Source organism: Ptychodera flava, chromosome 9 (assembly GCF_041260155.1).
Source record: "Ptychodera flava strain L36383 chromosome 9, AS_Pfla_20210202, whole genome shotgun sequence".
In the NCBI taxonomy this organism is placed as follows: Eukaryota; Metazoa; Hemichordata; class Enteropneusta; family Ptychoderidae; genus Ptychodera; species Ptychodera flava.
The window spans coordinates 19,583,683-19,600,991 of NC_091936.1; the positions used below are offsets into that span (position 1 = coordinate 19,583,683).

The window sequence follows — 17,309 nt, forward strand, 5'->3', positions numbered from 1 at the left end:
TCCATGCGATATTGGTGAAAAAAACGAAATCTTCAATAATGGAGATGACAAGACACTCTATCCTTGGTCGGAGTTGTTTCCAGTTAAATATTCATCACTTAATCTGCGTGTTGCCTGAGTTGCTGCATGATGTCAAGAAAGGTATAAGACCAAGCTGACCTTCATGCTCAGCCATGTGGACAAATCGTAGACTCCGTAGAGATGGAGATATTTGAAACGAAATCGTCAGTATTGTGTGTTCCTCTTCCAACTGTGAACGGGAAACATTATACATGCATGTGTGGAAAACAGGTTGAAAGATAGTAAATAATGTAAATCGTGCCCTGAGATTTCATTTTCATCAATAGAATCATAAGTAGGATAAAACAATATATCATATGAAATCATATTTTTTTACATGTTAAAAGGTATTTCAGGGCAAGCAGCTCGTACAAGGACATTTTTATTTATTGAAATGCCCTAAAGCAATGAGGATTATACCATTGTCAGGACAACTAGAATGTTCTCTTGCAATTTGTCATTCAGACCTTGATCACCCCTGTCTGCCAAGTGGTTGAGTCCATAACTGTAATAACAGGGGACAACATCAACACTAGTTAGATTCACCATTCATGTTCAATCAGTGGCATGTGGCTGTTGTGCAATAAGTCGGTGATCGAGTCTAGTGTATCTTGGCATCGGTGTATACCTTTCAAGTGCAGTTCACATGAGAACTAACATCAAATATGTCATTGAAAATGTTTCAACTTGGGAAAAATTAGTGCTGTGACGCTAGTTAACTGTGTGAGTGGTTTCCGGCTAGCCTGATGCTGTTGATGCCATCTGTTGGGTGGCACCCGGTGTGCAATCTGTGCAGAGATGCCGAGACGTAGGAGAGCACCAGTGTATGGAAAGACATCGTCGGGAGCCATGCGACACGAGGGACAACTCTTACACACAGTGAGAACACTCAGTGGCGGGATTCAGTGTGTGATGTATTTCACCACATGTAAGCCTGACATCTCAAGTTCATACACACTTGACAATTTAGTCTTGTGATTGATGTCTCTTGTATTTGTGGTCAAACTTTGCTGTAGCAACCCTAACCTTGGTGCCGGAATTTGGCACTTACTGGTTTAAACAACCCCTCACTTACAAAATGAAGGGATGTCCTGTACTGGTTTAGGAGTTCAGGAGAATGTTGAAATTTCAAAAAAAAAACGGTTGTAGAGGAAAATTGTGTGTAGATTCCTTGAGAGCAGGTCAGAGTACCGTAACATTATGAGAATATAGTCCGGTATTTTCACCGGTAGTTCTATTGTTGTATTCTGCCTGTTTAGTATTCAGTGAGTTTGATAAGTACATGGTCATCGTAATTCTAGTGTAATTTGCTTATTGAGTCATCAACCGTAGGCATTTACAGGATTATTTGAATAAGCAACAGAAGTGAAATTAATTTAATGCGTTCACTTTTACGTGCGATTAACGATAATCCCTCCCCAAATTAAAATTAAATTACAGTGTGCGCGCTGTGTGTTTGCATCTGAGAAATTGCTCAAGTTTTGGTGGAGCAGTTTGTGTTTTGTTAGTGAAAAAGTGATTGTGCTGATGAGTGTTTGCTGTTTGTACTGTGGAAGGAGCAAGACTGAATCATGATATTTTGGGGTTGCAAATGATCATCTACAGTTTCTGAAATGTGGTGTTGTTAGCAATGATTGCACTGTGCGTGAAGATGCGGTGTTTGAATTTGTGGTGATGCTTGATTCGTTTTCCAATAATTTCCACACTTACTTGGCAGCAAGATATAGATTAAGTCACATAAATGGCTGGTCATGTATAGTTTCTACAGAAAAAGAATTTTTTTAATTAACGTTTTTAATGTCGTTTTTTTTTCCATTTTGTCAATCTGTATAGCTCCTGCCATTACCTCTCCAGGGACTTTAGTTCGTGTTAATTCTGCCGACTCACTCCTCAACAGATCCACAGCTGCTGATGGTAAGTGCTGTATACATGTATGTCGTGTTCTCCCAGGATGAGTAGTTGTCAGTGAAATGCCATAATATTTACCGCTCAATTGAAACTGTATTATTTTATTTTCTGCTTGAAGAAACTCTGTTATTATGTTCAGAGTTGTGTTCTAATTTCCTCCAATGGCTCATTTGTCAATGGAAGACATGTTAATATGAAGGATATAAAATTTTCCCAAAATATATCTGCATTTTCACGACCATCTCGGCAAGAGATAGTTTTGCAGGTATGTGTGAGACTGGATTTCATAAATTTTGAATTAGATTATTTTGAAGTTTATTGCAACATTAAAAACTGAAACATTTATCTCAAGATGAAAGGAAACACACCCAGTACATCCTGTAAGAAACACACAGCATTCAGGTCATTGCCGTTTCACAATTTGTGTACAACAAAGGAGTGCAACACACGGTCTATGGCTGAGCGACGTCCTTGAATTTCATGAAAGCCTACTGGATGTCACAGGATATTGAAATTAAGCGGCAAATTTTGTAAGGGAAGATACTAAGTGTGCCTGTAATGAGGCACTGGCACTATTAGTATTCAACTCACAGGTTTTTTTTTCAATACACTGGAATCTGTTGATTTCCCATGAGAGTCGTACAGTTAATGTATTGATAATCAGAGGCCGTGTCACCAAAGAGCCTTTTACGATTCTATCAAAAGGAGTGTAGCATACCAGGAGAAAACCTGTAAAGTGTTCTGTCAATTTCAGTTGAGTATTTTTGACATTGATTGTATCAGAATATGACAGATCTAGATTAGCCAGGATGAGATGGTGTATGTTCTATCTCGAAGACATTTTCTGCGTCGGGAATAACATACAAGATGATTCCTCGTTTCTCGTGTCCACATGCAAAATTTATGACACTCTAAAAGAGTCCTTGATATTGCAGTAGTTCTATATACTATTGTCCCCTGTTTAAAGAAATACCAAGGCCACTTTAGTTACATGTATTGAATAATGTCATAAGTGAATCGATACCTTTTCCAAACACCTAATAAACCAAGGATTATCTTGTAATTCTGCATTGGCATCAGTAAACTTGCAGAAAAGTGATCTCCTCTCAGAAGAATCTAAAATTTCTGGGGTTTTTTCCACCCTGAAGTGGTTCCGATCATCTGTACTGTGCGAACTGTTGCCAGAGTCAGTATCCTTTCGCCCAGGGGGGATATGTCAAATCCCGTTTCTTTACTTTATATCAGCCAGGATTTCTAATTGCTCAGATATGGTGAAAAGTTACTCAGTAGGGGGACCTGTTTATATTGTTAATGTAGGCTTTTTTGTGCATCTGTCAAGTTCATAATGTAATGATCATTAAGTGGCAATATATCTGTTTATTGTGTGTTTTGTGTGTATGTCTTGTGTCAACCAATCTGTCTTGCTGCTAATGGATGCTGTCAGCCTACACACTAAGTTTTCCTCTATAGTTTATTACTTTTTTATAAATATCTTTATCCACCTGTCTTGCCACTTTGAATTCCCAAATGCACTGCATTATCTATATTTGTCTTTAAATTCATGTGGGTTTTGCTGTTCTTTGTGTTGCTGTCTCTGACAGCCTGTCTGTCAACCTGTCTATCAGTGTATGTGAGTGTGCAACCATTTGGTACACAGATCTGATACAATTTCTGTAACAGCACCCTGCCTGCATGCATCGTCTCAGTCATCCGAAGCCAATGTAATTTGTGTTTACTGTCCAGTTGTGCCCACAGTCAAGTCTTCGTGCTGCTCTAAAAAATGGGACAGGTTGCTTTAATTCTTGAAAATATTATCATCATTATTTTTGTATCAGAAATCAAATATTTTTCTTTGTTCTTCTCTGTAAAGTATGCTGAAAAACAAAGTGTTACGCTGTAAACAAAACACATTACGTGCAATATGCAATTTGTGTATTGACAATGAATTCTACCGGTAGTACAGATTTAAATTTTGGTATCAACAATAACATTGGAAATGCACATGTACTGGTGGGCTCTCATAGGATCACAGTGACAATCACGTTCAATGAGTATTTTTTGCCACATTAGTTCAAAAAAGTTTAAAATCTCATTCTATTATACACCAACAGATCTTGTAACATGCGTATTTGCACGTCAATGCCAAGTTTTGTCTGTTCATTAGTTTCACTATCTTTAGATTCTAAACTACATCATGGTCAATAACAGCAGTATTGCTATGAAAAAAAGGCACCACAATCAAACACTGATTTTGCAAAGTTACGTTGGTATCTAAAACAGTGTAGCTGTTGTTTCTCAAGATTTTCTTGCTCTTTTCAACCAGTTTTAGGCATAAAAACCATACCAAACAAGGTTTATTTTGAAGTTATATTGCAGTTCTTTTTTGAAAAACAAAATTCAAGTGTGTAAGATAAATTTTATGAAATATGGCAATATTCCAAATGAAAATTGGTATTTTTTTCAATTAAGGCCACCTTAATTAAAAGCCTTCAAGAAAACAATTGTGAAATCTCGATTTCATACAGAGTCAGAGTCAGTGTTTTTCCTGATCTGTCATAATTGGAGTTGAAACCCAATATAGCCCAAACAATAGCTCCTATTTCATTTCTGGTTCGTCTCCAACATTTGTTATTATTATGACATCATTGTGCAGCCATGATGACGCACTGTTTTTTTTTGTTTTGATAGAATATTTCATTTGAAAGCCAGAGCAAGTTAATTCGGGTTTTGCATTCATGGCTATTCAGAATGAGCTAATAAAATCCACAGTGAGCTTTTAAGTAGGTGCACAGCTTGTTGAGTTTGAATACAGCTTGACCCTAGCACTGCTTTACCAACAAATATGCTTAAATGGTTAGTAGGTAGGTGTAGATGCTTTGATTCCTCAACACAGACGCTCTATTCAGCATTTGCGTATTTCTTAACAGTATTGAAATCAAAATATATCTAAAGATTTGATGTGACAAGTTATCCTTCATGGTCATCATGAAAAGCACAAATATGGATGCTCGAATTGGATATTGCACCTTTTGCGAAAATTCTGTGCAGTTCTTTCTTCTCATTTGTTAATAGTCTGTTGAGTTACAGCACCCAATGTTGGGTCGCTTACTGTTTAATACTGTTTCCCCCAAAGCATGAAATTGGTCTGGCTAATATATCCGTTCAGCTCCACATTTGAATCACAGCTTTGGGGAGACACAGAATGGAGATATGTTCAAGTTGTTTTCAAATTGGAAATGCACATTAACCCTTTCACCCCCAGTTCCCTGTATACAGGTCCAACTTTACCATAGAAAACAATGGATTTGGGACAAACCATGGTGGTGAAAGGGTTAAACCTTTCACAGCTAATGGTTTGGCCCAGTTGCATTGTTTTCAGTTGTTGGGTTGGACCTGTACACATAGCAATGAAGGCGATAGGGTTCAGGGTTTACATGTAGATGCCGTTCTACGCTGGTGCATATTGAAGACAACAATTTTTGTCTTCTCATATCATAAGGGACAGTCATGTTCTGCATGCATATATAAATTCCATAGCTACTGAGACAAAACATACAAGTCCTTGTTCAGCATCTTTTTAGTCCATCGACACATCATTCACAAGCGACACACAGAATATAAATAGACTTTGCTAACACCTGCCCAAAACACACTTTCTCTCATTCACAAATATAGTATCTTTAACCTTGAAATGTCAAAACACCCGGACGTCAAGTATTTCCTCAAGTTTGCATTTTGACGTCAGCCGCTTCTGACCATGTATGAACCATATGCCATCTGTTATGTTGTGTGTTGTCAGTGCAGTTTGTCTGTGTGTATGTTAGTCTATCAATACGTGTACATTAAGTTTGAGTTTTTTTAGAAGTTTTTTTTGAATTTTTATTATTATAACTGGCTGGCCCCCCCAAATCACCGCAATACACCTTTCGCCCCATCAGATCAGCTTGGTTACTTCTTTACAAAATTTTGAGTATGCGCAGACTACAAGATTGCCTGTGTCACCAATCAATGTCAGCTTTAGTTCTATCAAAACCAAACTCTTCTATTTTCCAGAACATGCGGAGACTGAGTCTTCCCAGTCACGTCCAGGTATTCCATAATATTTTTCGACCGTTGTTTCTCCATCTTTCCAGTAGCGGATTTCTAACGTAGAGTGTTATGCTCCTCATCATCTAACCATCGGGAGACGAGCATTACTCACACGCCAAAGCAGTATACAATCGCTGTAATTGTAATCTCTCATGCATTCAGGCAACTTGGTTCACCCTAGCCTTAACATTTCATACTCATTGGACTAACATTTTAATTTTTCCCATCGATATCATAAAAACTCTAAGATGTAATTTTCACCAAGCCTTGTCTTGTCAACAAATGTTCTCTCCAAGGGTGCACATTACAGATTATTGACTGAAATTCATATTCATTTGCATGACTCATTTGCATAATGTGTCATGCAAATTCCTTGACACTGCTGCGCCAAAAAATTTGGGTTCGATGTGCAGTGGCTCAAAAGGCTATATCTGATTGGTTGATTGTAATTATTTACTTCAGGAGTCCGAAACTTACATTTCCACGCATGTAGTTGTTGAGGCTGTAGTGTTTCAACAGATATTTTGAAATCAGAAGTGTGCTAGACATACCAAAACGGTTCTGCCTGAGTGAAAGAGAGTGAGAACTAATTGTTTTGGCCAAAACAATACAATTCCAAATAATGGAGTGATTCCACGCTATGTTTTCTATTGTCAAGGTAAACCAATGTGTAAGACTTTCTGTATTTATGAATTGGAGAAGAACAAAAAGACCTCATTTTTGAGGCATTGTCTTGAAATTAGAAATCAAAAGGTTATTGACTTGATATACTCTTTGAATATTTTTTCTCTTTTAGAAGGTGAGAGTAAACTGGGGGAAAAAAGGCAAATTCTTTATCGGTAGATTTTCTGTTTGACTGTTTTCCTAGCAAAACTGTCTAGATCGGATAACTTTATATCTACCGTAGTGGCTATTACTTATTGGGTATTACTTCATACATATAGATTTACTTCATACCTATTGGGTATCACATCGTGGGTGTAACTTCATACAGTACCTATTGGGTATTACATTTTGGGTACATATTGGGTATTACTTTATACCCATCGGGTATCACATCCTGGATTTTACTTCACACATATCGGGTATTATTTTATACCTGTTGGGTATTACTTTATACGTATTGAGGATGTTACTTCACGCATTTCTCTGGTATTACTTCACACATGTTGGGAATTACTTCACACATTTCCACGTCTCATCAATAGGGTATTATTTTGCTCAATTCCCACGTCATACCTATTGGGTATTACTCCTGACATCTCCATGTCTTTTAGCCCCACAAATTACATTTCTAACATCTCATTGCCATAGCAACTGTTGCTATGCAACGCACAAGTTGCATGGGAGAGTAAATCACGCCAGTGTAACTGCTTGATATATTAGAGGATTGGGGCTTGCTAAGGTTATGGCTTGTCACCGTAAAGAACTGTCAGTAATTCATTACTGTAATATCTACATTGTAGTGACTGATTCATATTCTGCAGGCAAACTAGAGACATACTGACTAACATCATGTGAAATGCTGGGACATATTTCATAACGTACATCACACAATAACAATAAAGCATCAGCCTGTGCGTTATATATTGTGGATTTGCATTTTTATTGGACAGTTGAGAAGATTTACGCGTTCATATTCGGTGTCATCACATTGCGGATGACTATCAGAGCGCTGTCCTTTCCAAGTGTCTTGCATGCACCACTGATTGATAGAGTGTAAAATTTGACAGGTAACTGAAATATGGGGAAAATCCAGTTAATCAGTCGGATGGAAGCAGAACTGGAACCTTACCTGGTTTTTGTGTGATCAAGAAGTGTCTGGATATTATAAATTTGTGTTCATTAGATGAAACGATGCATTTATATTTGGGAATGCAAACATGGTAACAATAAAGAAAAAGTCGACTGAAACAGAAAATTAATCTCATCATCCACACTTAACAAGTGCATCAATTCAACCGCATCATTGTTAATAACAGGCATGCATTCAACAGTGGTGATGGAAGGACTCATTTAAATTTAACGTGATGTTTTAATTAAAAGAGAGGTGTGGGATATGAGTCAATGCATTTATTGGAGTGAGGTGTACTACAGTTATGGATGGTTTGAACTTGCCATTTCTATCTCAATGATTACAGGTACATAAATTGCAAGCCACCCTGTACTATTGCATAAGTATCGCCTCTTGTTAAAAAAAACCCCAAAAGTACGCTTCTGAGTGCTATTAAAATAGCATACAGGAAATGTACATTTTTATTGACTGGTTGAAAAAAGTGTACAACTCTGTGTTTGTGTCATGTATCCGAAATATACAGAGAGGCAACACCATAGGTGCAGTATGAAAGTGAGCTTTGACTGCTAAACCATGGCAATAGTCTTCACTCTCTCCAACTTTAGTCAAGAGGGCTGTGATCCGTAACTTTGTTTTGTAATCTCATTCACAGCATCACCAGCAGAGAACAGCGAGTTGGGACCAGCCCTGGGAATGGTTAAGTCTAGCTCCTTGGAAAGCCTACAGACCATGGTTGCCCAAGTTGCCACGGATGATGACACTCCCTACCCCAGACCTAAAGCCAAAGTTGTTCGAGGGAGAGGCTGTAATGAGAGTTTCAGGGCTGCTGTGGATCGTTCCTATGACGACAGAAATCAAGATGATGATGAGGATGAGGAAGAGGAGGAGGAAGAGCCTCTGGAAGCAGGTAAAGATCTCTCCATGGCAACTGTCTCCTAGACGTTTCTAAAGCATCTATCTCTGAAAATAGCTGACTTTACCCAAAATGCATTGGGGTATCAGAGGTCGCGTTTACGCAAAAAACATACGTATTTGACGCAAAAATATTTTTTTTTACGCAAAAATGAAATGTCGTGCGTAAATGATGACGCGTAGGAAATATCTTTCAGTGCTTCCACAACCTGTGTCGCGATGTCGTCAGCTCACGCAACAGAGCAGCGACCTAAAAAACAGTACACAGCACAATCGCTAGTCGAGCTTGTTGCTTTCTTTCTTTCACAAATTAGCATATCAATGCACCGCGCGCGTTGGAAGGGTGTATAAATCAATCATGAGGGCTCAGCATGCTTGGTCTTCTCAGCTGAGTCAAAATGTATCAATTTTACGAAGAACGATTCGATAAGAAATAAAGATTGCAACATTTCAAAATTTCCGTTAACCGTACACAAATTGCCTCATAATATTTTCGATGTTTGTTGAGACGGTAATTGCACGATGCCGAAAAAAATACAACCAAGTTTACTGTCTTATCACTTCACTCGAACACCCGCCACTGGAACGAATGCAAATAGTGATACGCTAGCAACTGCAGCAGGTGGGAGTGAAATAACAAGGTCAGTCGAAAATAATGAGTTTACGAGCCCAGATACTGCCAGTGCCACTGCTGATGAAACGGCCGTAGATAAGCTTGCCGAAAGTCGAGAGGGTTTGACAACAAACGACTCCCCAAAGAAAAGAGCCAAGATCGTAACAGTAAGAAAATACCGCCCTGAATGGGAAAATGAGTTTCAGTGGTTGGAAAAGCAAAGGTTGTCATTAGGCGGTCGCGAAGTCGACAGAATGTTTTGTACAGTATGTCACAGTGGTGGAATGAAAAACACATTCACCAGTCTTTACGGATGCGGCGATCTCCAGATATCGGCTTTGAAGCGACACCGAGATACGGAAGAACACAGAACTGCTGTCAAAAACAAACCTCTGAAATCACGCATGCAGTGCGTCTTATCGGAAAACTCTGCCAAGAAAGTGGACTCTCACACTGCAATGATGCGTATCTTGTATACCATGGCGAAAAATGAAATGCCCGACTCCGTTTTTTCGTCGCTGATCGAACTTAATCAACAAAATGAATGTAAAGCCCTTTGCGATGTCCCGACCTACAAACATCATAGCAGCATAGAAGAAATGCAGCAGGCAATCGCCCAAGTTATCAATGAAGATCTGTATGAGGAAATTGAAGCCAGTCCTCTAATATCTGTAATAGTCGATGAGACAGTGAACATCACCATTGACAAGAAACTGATCATGTTTCTAAGAATCATCAAAAATGGCAAACCAAAGAATATATTTGCAGGAAACATCACAATCACCGCTGGCAATGCAGAGACTGTGACAGCCGCGATATTTTCTCAGCTTGAGAAAATGAATATCGATACTGCCAAGGTCATCGGCCTTGGCTCTGACGGAGCATCTGTTATGACTGGACGGCACAATGGCGTTGGTGTTCGTATGCAGCGAGTGAACCCGTTTTTGACGCAAATCCATTGCGCTGCACACAGAGTCGCATTGGCATCTTCAGACGCAACCAAGGGGATTGAACCAGTAGCTAACTACAGGCGTACTGTCAACTCCATCTACAACTACTTTGAATATTCGGCCTCCGATATGAGCGTCTACGGGAACTGAACAGGGCCTTGGATAACGCAGACTTTTTAAGTCTAAAACAACCTTGCTCCGTACGTTGGTTGTCACTGTCAAGGGCAGTAAAAGCCATCGAATGTAACTGGCCAGCATTGATAATGGAGTTAGACGAAGACGCGCGCAATAACCCAACTGCCGATGGAATTCTACGACAGATAAAGCAGTTCTCTTTCGTAGCTTTAACCCATACTTTGTCCGACGTACTTCCTGTAATGGATCGACTGAATTTAGTGTTTCAACGCGAGAACGTGAATTTGTCGGTGGTGAAACCCGTGGTCAGTGCTACGATTGCCAGTCTAGCTGAGTTGCGACGTAATGGTATGTCTGGTGTGAAAGAGCAGCAATTTGAACGGGAGTTTCGACAGACCGATCGCCACTTCAGAGGGCACCGACTCACGTATGCGTCAGATGTCAATGTCAATGCCTATAACGGGGTTCGCCGTGGGTTCATTGATCATCTAATAGCAAGTCTTCATGAGCGATTTCCCGACCAAGATCTTCACATACTCAGCTGTTTAGACAGGGTTCTAAATGTACATAAATACCCCGCTGAAAACCTGAATGATTACGCTATGGCTGAAATGGAAGTGCTGGCTGATTTCTATGGTACACCAAGACGCAACGATGACAACGTGGAGGTCCCACCTATTGTAAACGGGGATGATTTACGTGAACAGTTCGTGACGGTAAAACGTTCCCTGGCGGGTCACGGCGTTCGTACATTTGAAGAAGCTTGTGGTGTCCTCATTGAAGATTACGCGGACATTTTTCCAGAGTTCAAGGTTTTGGCAACTTTGGCATTAGTTTTGCCGATGTCCAGCGTGCCATGTGAGCGAGGTTTTAGTACACAGAACAGAATCAAGACAGCCCGGCGCAGTCGACTAACGGACAAACACGTTGACACTTTGATGCTGATTTCGATACACGGGCCCGAGCTACCTGACTTTGATATAGATCGTGCCGTCACAGCGTTTAATGCAAAGAACAGAAAGAAATAATTATATAACAACAACATGACAATAACGTTCGAGAGACGATTGTCCGGAAACTGTAAACTGTAGTTTTTGCATGTGTTCAGCCATAGTGCTGGTGTGTTCACTCTGGTTCAATGCCAGTGACACAATCGGAATTTTTACAGAGCAACTTGATCGATCCATAAAAGAATTTAAAAAAAAAAACCAGAAAGATTTTGATTACCCACCGTTTTTCTGACATCAAATCCATGACTTTGTAATGGTGTCTGACCCCAGTGTTGTATTTTGGGGCGTTTATTATTGAACATTTATCGTTGAGTTTGATCATCGTTCTTTTGATCACATTGTGTAATGCGATGCTCATCGTTGACTGGAAAATGATTCAAGTTGTATCCGGTAATGTTTAGTTACGTTCTTGTGGCTACATTGTTCTGTTAATTGAAGTAAACACGCTTTTGACGCACAGTCAAATGATTTTGACGCATTTTTTTCATTGAACGCGTAAAAAATCCGCACAACAAAATATTTTACCGCGACCTCTGGGTATTCTCCCGGGGGTATTCTATAAAGCCACCTTTGACCTGCAAATTTTGAGGTGGTAAGGATTCTACAGAAGCTCTCTCTAGATTAACATTCTCTTCAACTTACTGGTATATACATGATGAAATTGATACCTCATATGTAAAGTGTTTACAGATAAATTTGCAACCATGCATCATATTCTTTTCAATTGAATCTTACAAGCATATTTGAAATGCTGGAAGTGTATGTGTGCTGTATTGTATTCATTTCATTCAAGCACTTTCTGATACATTGCACCAGTTGCTTACTTAGATAAAACAATGACAGTGATCTAAAGTGAAACAAAACCACAAACAAGCAAACAACAATCAAGCAGGTAGCAATTACCAGTGCAAGCCTGCATAATACGGGACCCATTTGTAGCTTTAATACAATGACAGTCTCATTATCCTAGAGGGTATGTTTCCACTCTTTAACATTAAAAAGCTCCTGGAAATACGTAATTTACTAAACCATAAAGAGGATCGGATCCAGTATGCTTGAGAAGTGACATTACTGCCATTGATATTGTGGTGTAAAATCGCAGTGATTGTGAAGTGTCGCTGTGAAGGATGTCTATGTCGTCATACAAAATCTTCACACCTACAGCATGATGCACGATCATCTATCACAAAAAACCCCTCTTGTCCTTTCTCTTGTCATTTTCTAACATCGTACGTCATCATCACTTTCGTTTTGCTGATTATTTTACGCTTCAGTGGAAGAGATCAGTGATGAGCTTGAGTCAAGGAGCAGATCACCGACGGGTTCGACGAGGTCCTCGGTAGACTCGCTGACCAACACGTCAGATCCCGTCTCTGGCAAGCCGCTCAAACCTCCAAAACAGAAAAAGAAAGGTGGCAGTATCTTCAAGGGATTGTTCAAGTAAGCAAATGTGTCGATGTTGATTATGTGTCGTGAATATTCAAATATCATCCCGTGTTCTCCACAGCAAGGAAAAACAGAGGAATGACCAGTTTTCACATTTGCATAATTTGCATATTCTTTTGTACTGAAAATGTCTTCTTTTGTGTGGCTATTAACATATGAATAGATTGCTCAGAAAACAGGGTTGCCCTTCCCTCAAAATCCCCTTGTGGAAAACCCTATATGCCAGAAATGACTAATGAAAAATTGACAAAACTCACAATGACTTGCACATGTGTTATGAATAAAAGCCCCGAGCGTTACATCTATTCATTGAAACCGCATTATTAAGATACAGTGTTTACCTTACTTTAAAAAAGTTTTGCTGTTGTGGTGCAAAACATGACAAGTAAATCATCAATGATTATTTTTCCAGACTTTTGCTTACAGGTGCCATACTGAGCTGAAGTCTGAAGAAATTTGTTAGATTATGCAAATTAAGAGGCACTTTCACTTATGTTCTCTTAACAGCAACCCATATTGACAGTTTCATAGGTTTTCATGACATCATTTTTGAATCATGAATTTTGCATCAACCACACAGGTTTGGGCAGAAACGAAGGCCGTACGGTGAATCCAGACAATCAGAGAGTCAGAAAACGGAGTTGATGGAGAAACAGAAGCAGGAAGAAATTGAGAGGTACAAGGCCAGGCAGGCTGCCAAAGATGAACACCAAAGGTTAGTACTTATATGTATTTGAAACCCACCTACCTTTCATTACCAGTACTACCATTGTCTTAAATAGCACAGGTGTGGCCAATTACAGAACATTTGGAGGAATTTTAATGTGGAAAAATGAATTTGTAAAGAATTGAAATTTGGAAAAAAAATGAATTTGAAAATAAATCAAATTTTAAAAAAAATTGCATTTGAAGATAAAATTAATTTGAAAATAATTTTGAAACAGTAACTTTGATTGGATGGTCCAACTTAATGTTTAAACAAAATATGTGTCACAGACCTCGTGATGATTTCACCTTGAATGATTATGGTTATTATATTGGACCATTTTTGATGTCATATGTAACAATAAATCTGATTTGAATGTAGATAAATAATATTCAGCTTCCCACTAAGGCTCTTAATCATTGTCAAGTTTCTTGTCATAGAACAAGAACAGAAACAGGACAACAATAGTTTTAACTTGATATTTTCATTTACTCACAGATTTTTTCCTGAAAAATTATTCGCTATTTGAGTAGTGTGTCCTTGAATCAGTGTAGGAATTTCTAGATATTCCTTTAACCCTTTGACTGCTGTTATTTTTCCCGCCAAAAATTAGTGCAACATTTTACTAATTTTTATGGATTTTTCTGAAATTTTCTTGATAATTTTTGACCAAATGGAAATCACATTTCATTGGCTACACTTCTTGTCAAAATTGTGACAAAAATCTGAAAAAATTGACTGGGATATATTTTATAAAGGCGACAAAAATTGACTTTGGCGCTCAAAGGGTTAAGTCTGCCCAACACCTATGCATGTAACATGTATAAATTTCTTTAGTAAGTGTGAAAACTCATTAGCTAGCAGTGTGTCAAATTGGCTCAGAGGGAATACTGCTTTTGGCTAGAGTGAAAAGTAGTGGAACTCTTCACAGGTACATTTCTCACTTAAAGTAATGTGGAAATGCATTTTCCCCTCGTTCATTCCATTATTATGCTAGGATACAAGAGCAACATCGGAAGTTACGGGAACAGCAGGCATTACAGAAACAGCTTGAACAGCAACAACAACAACTACAGAACAGAAACGCTGGTAGCCAAGAAGCTGTGAGCAAAGCCGAGCGAATGTTACAACTCCGTCAGCAGCATCAACAGCGCCACCAACAGAGGCAAGGACAATACGCAAGAGATGATCTAGACAATGCCGAGGATAATCAAACAGTAAGTCAAAAAAAACTTGGGGCATGGAAGAAAGGGGTCTGGATCAAGTTATATCCTCATCCCCCACCACCCCATCCCCAACTACAGCTCAGAAAATCATGAAATATCTTACTATTCTCTGGTTTTTCTCCTAATGTAGATAACAGGAGCCTGTTTTAAGTTGATCCCCTAATAAATTGTGTGGCTGCATTCTATGTGTGAAACAAAATATTCAGTTTAAGAGTAAAGGCTATGTGTTATGCTCATCAAGGTCTGTCCTACGTAATAACAAATTTCATACTGTCATGACATACCACAACACTTCAATAACTAATGAACTCGATTGAGTGGCAACATGTTGTACCAGCCGTTGTGTTCTGACTTACTGATTTCTGTTAATTTACTCAACCTTGTGACAAACTAACGCTGAAATATGTTAGTTGCCTGGAAATGAATTCAATATATGTAAAACGTGTTTTTGTGGGATTTTTTGTCTAACACTCTGATCACTCTAACTCTGATCCCTGGCGTAATTACCCAGGATTAATTCTGTAGTAATAAGAATGTGTAACTACTACTAAAACTCTGCTTATAAAAACTGTTTCGGAGGAAGAACATATAAAATGACAACAAAATAATTCCAAATAGTGACTTTTTATTACAGATTTTCTGGCTCAAAAACGGATAGGTTTGTCAGCATACATAATAACAGGCTACCATGTATTGCCACCTGATCAGTTCTACATGTAATTCTGTTCAAATTCCCCCAGATCACATTTATCGTGCAACTCAATAATGTGTCATTCCTTTACATGTTCTGTGACTTTTTATTCATCATTTGTTTGTAACTTAAGTGGTTTCATTGTAAGCTTAACACTCATTTCTACGCACTCCGAACAACTCTATCTTTAACAGGACAGTAACAATAGCAACTATAGCTCAACTGACGCCCACATCTCCCAGTATTTAACTCAGAGAGAGCAAAGATTCCAGGAGCCTTCATCCTCATCGGTCGCCAAGGCAACAGATTCAGAATACAATAAGTCGAGGTGAGCTGCCGGCAGGGTTAATAACCGCATGGACTTTGACATGCCGTGGTATTGGTGCTTTTTCTTTGGAGCAAGCATGGCTGTGAAGGGTTTCCGCCGATACTGTGTTTCGCTTTGTTGTGCTGTGCTATGCGGGAAGTTTGGCTCTACAGTGCTCTTTCTACAGTCCTAGTGACCTGCCTCTCCCGGCATACAGTCCCCGGCATAAAACTAGTGTTTGAACTCCCTTCAAAGCCATGTGCACATCTCCAATCCCACCTTCCGGTGTATATTGTTTCAATTTTCATCTATCAAAAGACACTTGCCTACAAGTTTTTAGCCCAACACAATGAGAATAAATCTGGAATGTACAAAAATAACTCAGCTTTAAATTTCACTTGGGGAAAGGTACTGGCTTTGAAGGTATTAAACAACATAGCACCCCACGTAGTCACCTTGTCTTCATATTCATTGTTACTAATGCATCATTCTTTGAAGCTGTAGCTGTTCAACTTATAATGTATATTCTGATGAAGAATGGAAGTCGCATTATGGAAATGTTGACACTTTTCTAAACATCCATGATGACGACTGGGATTGTCACCAGAATTTTTACTGTTTAGAGAACACTTGAACACATGATCAGGTCACCACAGGAACTGCAGTGAATAACACAACATTTTGATTGACTGTCATCAACAACTATTTGTCAAAAATCTTCCACGCTGTAATTTGAACAGCTTTTAATAATGCAGAAGTTGGTTTCCACCACAAGCTTTACATGGTCTTGTAGCATAGTTAGCAGCTGATATCCTATTTCTAGATTGTGAAGTTTGATCATTACTGTTGGTCCACTGTCACGTATGGCTGTGGAAAATCTGTGATGTCACCCCGTTGGAGTATATGTTCATGAAAGTTTTTCGAAAATGTGTCAAATCTCACACCAAGAGAAAACTAAAACATGGCTTTAGTATAATGGATCCAATTCATATTACAGCAGTAAGCCGCCTGCCTATGGATGCCTACCATAGTGAGGGACTAGAACATACCCCATAAGATCATGATGAACTGAAGTGTAGCTTGCCAAGATCCAAGTAATTTACAATCTACCTTGTGTGGAGATAAATTTGGTGGTCATGATATAGTATGCGATTGGTAAACCAACCAAAGCAAAAGCAAAAATCCACATTTATAGAATCTGCTGAGTGGCTTTTTGTCATACTGTCAAATCAGTGGTATTTCAGTAATCCTGGCCAGCCTTCAGGCGTTAGCTGTGAAAGAACTCGTAGCTGTCTTAATTGATATGCAGATAGGCAGTGTGTGTTCACGGTTCTTTTTGCGTGCCGTAACCAATTTCAGAACAAACTTCAAGATTAGAGACACAAACAATACACTTTACTTGATAAATATTGATGCGATATAATTTGTTTCCAAATGTGTCAAACTTGCTTCAAATATTGC

General features: G+C 38.9%; 1 protein-coding gene across 9 annotated transcripts in view; it reads left to right on the forward strand.

Moving 5' to 3' along the window:
* The window catches only part of LOC139140265 (partitioning defective 3 homolog), a 95,422-nt gene that overhangs the window by 74,899 nt on the left and 3,214 nt on the right, over window positions 1-17,309 (forward strand). For 5 of the 9 annotated variants that reach the window (XM_070709398.1, XM_070709395.1, XM_070709396.1 and 2 more), the window contains 7 exons: window positions 1,894-1,974; window positions 6,022-6,057; window positions 8,505-8,759; window positions 12,747-12,912; window positions 13,499-13,633; window positions 14,622-14,841; window positions 15,736-15,869. In XM_070709398.1, coding sequence (XP_070565499.1) covers window positions 1,894-1,974; window positions 6,022-6,057; window positions 8,505-8,759; window positions 12,747-12,912; window positions 13,499-13,633; window positions 14,622-14,841; window positions 15,736-15,869 — 1,027 coding nt within the window. The remainder of the gene's footprint in view (window positions 1-1,893; window positions 1,975-6,021; window positions 6,058-8,504; window positions 8,760-12,746; window positions 12,913-13,498; window positions 13,634-14,621; window positions 14,842-15,735; window positions 15,870-17,309) is intronic. The other 4 variants (XM_070709404.1, XM_070709403.1, XM_070709399.1 and 1 more) reach the window with 2 other exon arrangements.